We start from the raw sequence: 11,967 nt of genomic DNA, 5'->3' as shown, positions 1-11,967 counted from the left end.
GTTAACACATAATACACACACATGCAGACAGGCCCCGGCTGGCTCCCTCTCATTAACACCTCTATCACCTACACACTGTAGCACGGCGGCTGGCTGTTTACTGAGAGATGGTGCAGAAGGAGGAGGAGGAGGAGGAGGAGGAGGAGGAGGAGGAGGAGGAGGAGGAGGAGCAGGAGCAGGAGGAGGAGGAGGAGCAGGAGGACTGATAAGAGCAGCCACAGTGCCAGGCCACAGAGAGGAGGGAGGTTACTTTCAGTAGGGATGGGACTTTCTAGCAAAAGTGCTATTCAAAAATTCGTGTTTCATAATATCGAATACCCCCCCCCCCAAAAAGTATATATATAAAAAAAAAATTATATACTTTTTTTTTTTTATCAGCTGACCGACAATAAATCAAAATGACACCATTCACCATCGTAGTCTATAATAACAGCATTGCATTGGCCTATCAACCGGCTTTAATAAACAAACAGAAGCATGTGCATCTTTTTGATCAATTAGGCTGCCTCTAAATATAAAAAGGAATTAAATAAGAATATTTGCTTCAAAAAATAAAAATGATAAAAAGCATTTAATAATTAGTTTTCTTTCTTTCTTTCTTTCTTTTTTTTTTTTAAATATATATACCGGTATATTTTTTTTTTTACTAAACGAATATTCGATTGTGAAAAAAAAAATCGATCTTAATAACAGAAACGACTATTCGAATTTTCGGTCCCATCCCTACTGTTTACTGAGAGATGGTGCAGGAGGAGGGGGAAGAACTGATAAGAGCAGCCACAGTGCCAGAACACGGAGAGGAGGGAGGTTACTTTCAGTCGTCCTGAACTCATCCCTGACCTCGGGAGGGAGGAGGAGGGGGGGGGGGGGGGTGCAGTGTGGAAAACAAGCCGTGCTGACCTCCGACCTGCGAGCGGGAACTAACACCGGTCCTGCTGCCCTGCGGACTGCCATGCCGACTGCAGCGCAGGGTCAGCCCTGCACCCGGAGGTGAGTCTCTCGCTCTCTTTCTCTCTCTCTATATATAGGTACTGATATAGGTACTGATGTGATCCCCTGGGAGTGTGTGTAGGAGAGAGAGAGAGAGAGAGAAAAAAAGAGAATGTGGGGCGGGCGGTCTAAAAGGTGAGTCCGCTGCGCTCTCTCTCTCTCTCTCTGATTGGCTGACTTCATTGGTGGTGAGCGGCTCACAGGTTCAACAGGTTCAACAGCTTCGACGAGCGACAGAAGAGCGACAACTAGAGGTGCAGACAGACAGACACGCGCAGCACGCTGTTCGCAAATACCTCCCCCTTACAGAAGGAAACCTGAACATATATACTGAATCTTGAATATATTAAATACTGAATGCATGAATCTTTGAATGAGAAGTGTACATTTTTCAATATAAAGAAAAAAAAATAATAAACGACAGCCAGAAAACTTTGTGAAAACATTATTTTCTCCCCACAGGCTCTGCAACAAAAGGCTCTGGAGCTCATCCATCCGCCAATAAAGAAAACAGTAACTCATGCAAATAGCATTCACCGTCATTTGGATGTGAACGCCTCCCCGCTGCCAGACGTTACGCGCGCTTCACATAAACCCCAGATTCTCCGGCCCCACAAACGCAGTGAGCCGCCAGCGAGCGCCGCGGTGCAGAGAGGAGCTGCTCGCTGGCTCCGTAAACCCTGTTTGTTCCGCTCCGGAAGGCCTGCGTTATCCCCCCCCCCCCCCCCCCGCCCCGCCCCTCCGGCAGGGCCCTGCTCCCCGTGCCCGTTGCCGTGGGCACAGCTGGGTAGCGACGGCCGCCAAGGCACCCCACGTGAGAACAAAAACAAAAGGGCCCCCGGGTGACTTGTGGTCCGCGCCGCCAACACAGCTGGCGCGGCACAACATCTGGTAGGATTCACCGGCGGGCGCTCTCTCTCTATCTATCTCGCTCGCTCGCCCGGTTGTTCTGGCCGTGACTCCAGGACCACCGCACCTGTTTGATTGTGTTCCGTCTCTGGCACCCCCCCGCTCTCTGTCTATTCTCGCTGGCCGCTATCTTTTATTCTCATTCCACTTTTCACTGGAATTCTCCTGCCCTCGCTCTCTCTTTGTCACGCTCTCTCGCTTGTTTTCTCTCCCTCTCTCTCTCCGTCTCCCTCTCTCTCTCCATCTTTCAGAGTCAGCCCGGGAGGGAGAGAGAGAGGGGGGAGAGGGAGAGAGCCCGGGAGGGAGAGAGAGAGGGGGGAGAGGAAGAGCCCGGGAGAGAGAAGTATGTAGTAGTGCAATATCTGAATCGACACTTCGTTAAAGGCGGAATGTGTGCAAAAAAAAAAAAAAACACATATGTATATATATATATATATATATACTGAATATATGAGGACATCATTTGCATTAACTAAGCGTCTGTCTACCACCGCAGAGACAGTGGGATTGAATCCAGCTGTGGTGCTTCCGGGTTGGCCGACCGTCCATACTAACACGACTGGCAGTGTTAGCGGGGGGGGAAACCCGGCGAGGGTGGGTCCTGGTCGTTGTAAACAGCGACTCCTACAGTTTGGTCGGGGCGCCTGCACAGCGAGGGAAGGATCTAGGAGAGGTAGTGTGACCTTCCACACGTTACACTCTCCCAGTGAGAGTCCGCGTTGCCAGGTGAAAAGAAGCGGTGGGCTGGGTACACATGTGTCGGAGGAAGCATGCGATAGTCTCCGCCCTCCCAGACCGACGGTAGGGGGGCAGAGTGCGCAACGACCAGGAAGGGGATTGGGAATTGGCATAACGACTAACATTGGGATGGGAGAAAAATCGGAAAAAAGATATAAATCCCAATTAAAGTATTGTGATAATATCGTATTGTGGGGCCTCTGGTGACTCCCACCCCTACGGATCGTATTATACAAACTTAACCCCTTAAGCTCGATTGGCCCGGTATCGGGTCGAGATTTATATCACGTCAAATAGATCAATAATCGGTATTAATGAATGTTGCGTCTTTTCAAAAGTAGCCAAGAGTAAAGACCCTAATCAAAACAGCAGTCAAAGTATATATTTCCAGCACTACGTTCGTTTACCAATGATTTTAAGTGTTATTAGCGAAATATACATTTATTAAAATCTCAGCACATTGCATCGGAAACCGGATGATTTAGACGCGAGGAAACGACGGCGTCATGAAATCGTTGTAGTCCTAAGAAAGAGACCCAGGGTTTTCGATGGATGTCGAAATTTCATAAAACTACACTACCCAGCTCAAAAGAAAATTGCCATGATCTCACGGGTCGAACAAACCCGAACGTTATTGCCATAAAATACAACATATATCGTTTCTTTACCTTTCTGAGAATGTCTAAAAAAATAAATAAAAAACGGTGAAAAATGGCGGAGCTATGGACATTATACAAAGGTAACTGTACTTTACAGTAGATTTCATTCACGGTCTTTGCTGCCCTATACCGGGCGCCCGGTGTACTAAATCCAGATTTAACTGCCATCGGAAAGAGTAGATTTGATCCATAAATGTATGACTTGGTCATAATAAGATCATTTATAGGCCTGATATTCTATATTCATATTTGTGTGTGTCATACAGACTAGAGGAGCGAGGTTTGTGTGTGTGTGTGCGTCATACAGAGACTAGAGGAGGGAGAGGAGAGGTGTGTGTGTCGTACAGAGACTAGAGGAGGGAGAGGAGGTGTGTGTGTGTCGTACAGAGACTAGAGGAGGGAGAGGAGAGGTGTGTGTCATACAGAGACTAGAGGAGGGAGAGGAGAGGTGTGTGTGTGTGTGATACAGAGACTAGAGGAGGGAGAGGAGAGGTGTGTGTGTGTGTGATACAGAGACTAGAGGAGGGAGAGGAGAGGTGTGTGTGTGTGTCGTACAGAGACTAGAGGAGGGAGAGGAGAGGTGTGTGTGTGTGTGATACAGAGACTAGAGGAGGGAGAGGAGAGGTGTGTGTGTGTGTGATACAGAGACTAGAGGAGGGAGAGGAGAGGTGTGTGTGTGTGTCGTACAGAGACTAGAGGAGGGAGAGGAGAGGTGTGTGTGTGTGTGTCGTACAGAGACTAGAGGAGGGAGAGGAGAGGTGTGTGTGTCATACAGAGACTAGAGGAGGGAGAGGAGAGGTGTGTGTGTGTCGTACAGAGACTAGAGGAGGGAGAGGAGAGGTGTGTGTGTCATACAGAGACTAGAGGAGGGAGAGGAGAGGTGTGTGTGTGTCGTACAGAGACTAGAGGAGGGAGAGGTGTGTGTGTGTGTGTGTCGTACAGAGACTAGAGGAGCGAGAGGAGAGGTGTGTGTGTGTCGTACAGAGACTAGAGGAGGGAGAGGTGTGTGTGTGTGTCGTACAGAGACTAGAGGAGGGAGAGGAGAGGTGTGTGTCGTACAGAGACTAGAGGAGGGAGAGGAGAGGTGTGTGTGTGTGTGATACAGAGACTAGAGGAGGGAGAGGAGAGGTGTGTGTGTGTGTCGTACAGAGACTAGAGGAGCGAGAGGAGAGGTTCACTTGGACACAGGGAGCAGCAGACATTCCTCGTGTAAAGCCAAGGGCCAATGAACTGTGGTTCAACTCCCTTATGTAATGGAGGAAAAACAGACACGCAGCGTCCAAAAACAGGAGCATGAGGTTTTCTCTCTCTCTCCCTCTCTCTCCCTCTCTCTCTCATCTCCACAGGGGCCAGAGCTGCACCTGTCCTGTTTGGATTCCAGTCGACACAATAACAATGGGATAATAATAATAATAAAGACATGCATGGTAGGGCAGGCAGGCAGACTACAGATGAAAACTAGCTCATTAGCTAATTCTGACAACATTTACATTGATGTGGAAACTGAAGATGTCGATGAATGTGCATTAAAAAAAATTAAAAATAACTTATTAATAACCAGGCCTGAGAGGCTGAGCCGAGTCAGAGCTGACTACATTGTATACATATATACTGTATAATAAAGGTAAAATAAAAAGGTGAATATCACAATATGTATTCCCTCCGGCAGTTCCGGGGGAACGTCACTGCCAGCTTCCACAAAATGGGGAAGAAGACCGACGTTTGTTCCTCTGCAGAATGACTGACCGTCGAGAGACGCGACCTCTTTCTGGAGGTCATGGGAGCATCTCTCCGGTCGGACACCAACTAGGGACGCAGCTCAGATACGACTTTTTCATTTCAGTCCCGATCCCGGCTTTTGGGTATCGGCCGATACCGAGCACCGATCCCATCATGCCCATTGTTCAATTAATAAACTGTATGCCTCACTGTGTGGAAAGAGACTGGGATCATTCTTTTGTGCAAGGCAACATCAGGCTTAACGACTTAAAACAATACTTTCCTAACTTAGTGAAACTAAATGTAACAAATCACCACATAGATATAAATGTACTGAGTTGTTATTCATTATATTATTATTATTATTATTATTATTATTATTATTATTATTATTATTATTATTATTATTATTATTATTATTATAAAAAATAAAAAAGCATTCCGTATTTAAAAAATATATATATATATATACCTGATCCAGCTATTTTTGTCATATCGGGGCCGATATCCAATATCGGATCGGTGCATCCCTAAAACCGACAGCAACACTGCTACAACGTTGATTTGACGTGGATATAAACTAGGGATGTCCGATATTATCGGCCGATATTGGCATACAAATGTGATATCGGAAATTATCGGTATCGGTTTTCAAAAAGAAAATATATATATATATGTTTTGTATTTTTACATTTATTTAACCTTTATCTACCCAGGCAAGCAAGTAAGAACAAATTTAAATTGTATTTATTGCCAAAGTATGCATAATGTTGTGTTAATTACACGACAAGAGATATGTAATGTTAATTGCCTGAAATTATTCGTTTTTTGGGGGGGGGGGGGGGGGGGGGGGGGCCTGCATATATCGGTATCGGTTGATATCGGTATCGGAAATTAAGAGTTGGACAATACCGGTATATCGGTTATCGGTAAAAAAGCCAATATCGAGCAGCATCCCTAGTAATAACGCGTCACACGAAGACAGCGTGACTTGGCGGTGGGTCGCTGCTCCTCACGTCTCCTGCGGAGGAGCTGAAGCACCGTACTGTACCTCAGGAAGAAGAACATCAAGTGCCGGCGGGTGTCAAGTGTCCTTTTATAATCACGAAACGGAAACGGCAATCATGTACAAGTGGCCCTGCTGCTCCTGATTTACACTGTGTGTTGTTCTGATTCAGAGCCAAAAGATTATAATTTTTTTATTATTTTTTTTAAACGACTGTCTCCCGTTGTTCAGAGATACAAGCAGCACACGGGGCTTAGTCTCTGGGCTCACACAGAGGTGTGTGTGTGTGAGAGAGAGAGCCACAGCATCTGGAGAGATGGTTATATTTAGCTGCGACCAGCATCTCTATAGCCAGGTCACTGTCGGTTAGTTGGTCGGTCGGTCGGTCCACAAAAATGTCCCTACCCTCTGGTGGCCGCAGCTTTTGCAAGGAGGTGTGTGTGTGTGTGTGTGTGTGTGTGTGTGTGTGTGTGTGTGTGTGTGTGTGTGTGTGTGTGTGTGTGTGTGTGTGTGTGTGTGTGTGTGTGTGTAAGAATGTGTCTGTGTTCATTAGGGCTGCACGATTAATCGGGGGGGAAAAAAATCGCGATCTCGATTCATATGCAATCTCATTTCTAAATGATGACTATTAAAAAATAAATATATGTACATTACATTTTTTTTCCTTTTTACTTTACTTTTTTATTAAATGACGAAAAATAAAAATCGTGTGAGAGAATTGTGATCTCAATTCTTAGAGAAAAATCATGATTCACATTTTTAGCAAGAATCGTGCAGCCCTAGTGTTCATGCTAGGGATGCACCGATCCGATATTGGTATCGGCCGCCGATATCAGTCAAATAGCTGGATGGGGTATAAAAAAATTAATAAATAAAAACGTATTTAATTTTTTTTTTTTTTATAAAATAAGATAACCATTCAGTACATTTATATCTATGTGTTAATTTGTTACATTTAGTTTCACTAAGTTAGGAAAGTAATGTTTTAAGTCCAGCCTGATGTTGCCTTGTTGCACAAAAGAATGATCCCAGTCTCTTCCACACAGTGACAGTGAGGCGTACAGTTTATTAATTGAATGAATGAAGTTTATTTTCTGTCTTTGTTTACAACAAATCAAAGACACACTTGTGATCCTTTACAATTCTTAAAAACTAAATATATTTTTATATAAAAAAAAAAGAAAAAAAACATTATTTTTAACTTTTTTTTACTTTTTTGGAGAAAAACTATTTGACAATGGGTATATCGAATCGGTATCGGCCGATACCCAAACCCAGGTATCGGTATCGGGACTGAAAAAGTCGGATCGGTGCATCCCTAGAGTTCAAGCCAATTGGCAAAAAAAGGGGTTGAAATGGGAGTGGCTTCTGGCCAAAAAAGGTCACAGCAGCAGCCATGTTGTCGTGGCTTCGCTCTGCTTCTCTCTCCGTGACGGTGTGCTTCTTCTGAGATAACCGCCAGAGGAGCCTGCTGGGACAGACAGTGTACTGGCTTGGATTAGCAGGGCTGTGTAATTCCTGCATAATCAAAACCACATCAGCGCGCGCACACACACACACACACACACACACACACCCACCCACCCACCCCCACACACACACACACACACACACACACACACACACACACACACACACACACACACCACCCCACCCACACACACCTACCTTTCAGACCAGAGTCCCCAGCCCTGCCCTCGTGTCGTCCCATTAAATCAAATCATCCGGTTCAGAACCTTTAATTACCTTCCGGAACGCCGCGGTTACCGGGCGGGCGGGCAGCCGCTCCGCTCAGGTGCTGATGGAACACAATACCAGACCCTCTGCTGCTGCGCGGATGTGAACCGTGGCGCCCGACTAAACAATACCCAGCGCCCCGGACAATACCTCCCAAAGTAGGCCAGGAGGACGGACGGGGACGACCGGCGGCTTCTCTCTCGTGGCAGCATTGTGAGCGGCGCTGCGCCGGCTGGGGAAAGGTGCCGCGGGGGGGGGGGGGGGGGGGGGGGGGGGGGGGGCGGCTCGGTACACCGATACTGGGAAAGCAGCATCGCCATACCCAGCTGTTATAACAGCGCTCCCAATATTCCATCTTATTAGTATGGATACTCTTCCAATAATAGCCTGATGCTGTATTTTCTAGGAGTTGGAGTGGAATTGCGTGACCGGAGCAGAGTGTGTGTGTGTGTGTGTGTGTGTGTGTGTGTGTGTGTGTGTGTGTGTGTGTGTGTGTGTCTGTGCGTGCGTGCGTGCGAGAGAGCGCACGCTTTGCGTAGTGGGTTGTCAAGAGTGTCGACACTGTGTTTATAAACAATTTTCCATGTTTCTAATATTATGTTCCATTACTTACTTACTGATATTTTAGGTTTTTGCCATGGTATCGTTTTAGAACCTGGTATCATGATACTTAGAGGCTGGTATCGGTATGGAAGTCAACATTTTGGTATCGTGACAACGCTACCGGAGACACACCTGTGAGGACGTCGCTCTGTGCCCACCTGTGCTCCACACTCGCTTGTGTCAAAAACGTTTCTTTTTTCTCTCCCTGTTGGTGAGACATTTGTTTTCTTTACAAAACAACATATGCTCGGCACTTCTGGGTCTCTTCAAAACCCATGGCACGCTTTCAGAGAGGAGTAAAGTAAAGCGGCAGCGCTGGAGGTTTATTGAACCGAGAACCGTGAGACTGTGAAGTGAACTGAAGAATGAAGTTCACCTTGTGTGGCGCTCGCTTCAAAGCCGACAACAAGGATGGGGTTTCAAAGCTTCTTCTTCTGGGTTGTTTATGGACCTGGAACTCTATATAACAGGGTATCTGCAGATTTCAACCAGTTAAATATAACACTTTTTAAGACCTTATAGCTAAATCTAATACCAATTTCACGACTGTACTAGCAAAACTGGCGGCTGCACTTGAGCGCCACTTGAGCGACCCATTTCAATTCTTGCCCGTTCCGTACGAGCTCTCGCCAGACGCACCGAGCTCCCGGTAGCCACGCAAAAAAAAACAACAACGAGTTGAATACAAAAAACATTTCATATATTTAATAGTATTTCATCTCCCGACAGCCGGACCCCGCCCCAAAAATGTAATACCTGTGCAAATGAAATTCAAGACTTTTTAAATTGAGAATTATGAATGTAATACTTCTTAATAACCCTTTCACCAAGCCGCACTAACCAAACGGTTAACCCTTTCACCGCGACAACACACATACGGTTGGTTAACCCTTTCACTGCCACACGACATACGGTTAACCCTTTCACTGCCACACGACAGAAGGTTAAACCCTTTCACTGCCACACGAGAGAAGGTTAAACCCTATCACTGTCGGTTGTGTGATAGTAAAGGGTTAACCTTCTGTCGCGTGGCAGTGAAAGGGTTTAACCTGCTGTCGTGTGGCAGTGAAAGGGTTTAACCTGCTGTCGTGTGGCAGTGAAAGGGTTTAACCTGCTGTTGCGTGGCAGTGAAAGGGTTTAACCTGCTGTCGTGTGGCAGTGAAAGGGTTAACCTTCTGTTGCGTGGCAGTGAAAGGGTTTAACCTGCTGTCGTGTGGCAGTGAAAGGGTTTAACCTTCTGTCGCGTGGCAGTGAAAGGGTTTAACCTTCTGTTGCGTGGCAGTGAAAGGGTTTAACCTTCTGTCGCGTGGCAGTGAAAGGGTTTAACCTTCTGTCGCGTGGCAGTGAAAGGGTTTAACCTTCTGTCGTGTGGCAGTGAAAGGGTTTAACCTTCTGTCGTGTGGCAGTGAAAGGGTTTAACCTTCTGTCGCGTGGCAGTGAAAGGGTTTAACCTTCTGTCGCGTGGCAGTGAAAGGGTTTAACCTTCTGTCGCGTGGCAGTGAAAGGGTTTAACCTTCTGTCGCGTGGCAGTGAAAGGGTTTAACCTTCTGTCGTGTGGCAGTGAAAGGGTTTAACCTTCTGTCGTGTGGCAGTGAAAGGGTTTAACCTTCTGTCGCGTGGCAGTGAAAGGGTTTAACCTTCTGTCGCGTGGCAGTGAAAGGGTTACCCGCTATAATAAATCATCTAACCAGCGGAGGGAGAGAGTTCTCCAGAAGCCGACCGACTGACCTGTGGTGAACTGACTGACCTGTGGTGAACTGACTGACTGACCTGTGGTGAACTGACTGACCTGTGGTGAACTGACTGACCTGTGGTGAACTGACTGACCTGTGGTGAACAGACTGACCTGTGGTGAACAGACTGACCTGTGGTGAACTGACTGACCTGTGGTGAACTGACTGACCTGTGGTGAACTGACAGACTGACCTGTGGTGAACAGACTGACCTGTGGTGAACTGACTGACCTGTGGTGAACTGACTGACCTGTGGTGAACTGACTGACCTGTGGTGAACTGACTGACCTGTGGTGAACTGACTGACCTGTGGTGAACTGACTGACTGACCTGTGGTGAACTGACTGACCTGTGGTGAACTGACTGACCTGTGGTGAACTGACTGACCTGTGGTGAACAGACTGACCTGTGGTGAACTGACTGACCTGTGGTGAACTGACTGACCTGTGGTGAACTGACTGACCTGTGGTGAACTGACTGACCTGTGGTGAACAGACTGACCTGTGGTGAACCGACTGACCTGTGGTGAACCGACTGACCTGTGGTGAACCGACTGACCTGTGGTGAACCGACTGACCTGTGGTGAACTGACTGACTGACCTGTGGTGAACTGACTGACTGACCTGTGGTGAACTGACTGACCTGTGGTGAACAGACTGACCTGTGGTGAACTGACTGACCTGTGGTGAACAGACTGACCTGTGGTGAACTGACTGACCTGTGGTGAACAGACTGACCTGTGGTGAACTGACTGACCTGTGGTGAACTGACTGACCTGTGGTGAACTGACTGACCTGTGGTGAACAGACTGACCTGTGGTGAACTGACTGACCTGTGGTGAACTGGCCCTTCATCTTCTGGAACACGGGGTCCTGGGCGGTGGCCTGCGCCCGGCGTGCCAGAGACTCCGAGGCGGCGCTGGAGAACATGGTGGAGACGTTGGAGACGTTCTCCAGGCCCACGCCGAAGGTGCTGACCAGCTTCTTCACGAAGTTCAGTGTGTGGGGCGTGATCTTGGCGTCGGAGACGGCGCCGCTCTTCTCGAAGGCCACCGAGTAGCACTTGGCCAGACCCTGCTGGAGCTGACGTAACACCTGGGGGGGGAGGGGGGGGAGGGAGGGGGAGGGAGAGAGAGAGAGAGAGGGGGGGGGGAGAGAGAGGAGAGGAGAGAGAGAGGAGGGGGGGGGGAGGGAGAGAGAGAGAGGGAGGGGAGAGAGAGGGAGGGAGGGGGGGAGAGAGAGAGGGGGGGAGAGAGGGAGGGGGGGAGAGAGGAGGGAGAAAGAGAGAGGAGAAGAAAAATAGATTTATTAACAATACATTCTTAGATTAACACATTGGTCGCCAACAACGGCGTAAATCATTATTGCCCGCCATGCGTTGAGCGCCAACAACGGCGTAATTCGTTGTTGGGATCAATATTTAATTTTTTCGCCATGGCATTCATAATTCATCCAGCCTCCCTCTCCGGGACTGCAGCGGCACCCTGTCTGATATTGCAACGCCTCAATACCGCCGCCTGGTGGATGATCGGGCGAGTTACACTCCACACCAAACCGGAAGTGGCGCTGGTGCATCGAGGAAATCCCTCCGGCAGTACTATCTTGTTACGTGGATCTAGATACACACTCGAGTGCATTGGGATCGCTTTCGAAACGCAATAATATATATGATTTTGGCGTTTATTGCGTCATACAAACGGGAAATGGATCTAGCAGATCGACGTCAAATAATTGGAATATTTTCCCTCCAGTCTCATCGGTGAACGGTAAGAGGAATATAACGTTATTTTCAGCCCGATTGTGCGTTTCTTTGTTTGCAATCCATCTGGTCAACATATCAACCCATACTAAATAAAGCAGTTAGTTACTGACGA

The 11,967-nt window shown here is 47.6% G+C and overlaps 1 protein-coding gene across 1 annotated transcript in view; it reads right to left on the bottom strand.

Moving 5' to 3' along the window:
• The window catches only part of trrap (transformation/transcription domain-associated protein), a gene marked incomplete at its 5' end in the record, with an annotated part of 245,882 nt that overhangs the window by 42,020 nt on the left and 191,895 nt on the right, over window positions 1-11,967 (bottom strand). Inside the window, 1 exon segment of the mRNA XM_084322329.1 lies at window positions 10,927-11,188. Within this exon segment, the coding sequence (XP_084178455.1) occupies window positions 10,927-11,188 (262 nt within the window).

This window comes from Notolepis coatsorum (genome assembly GCF_963971535.1).
Source record: "Notolepis coatsorum genome assembly, chromosome: 10".
NCBI lineage: Eukaryota > Metazoa > Chordata > Actinopteri > Aulopiformes > Paralepididae > Notolepis > Notolepis coatsorum.
This window is presented reverse-complemented; position numbering and strand designations above follow the sequence as displayed.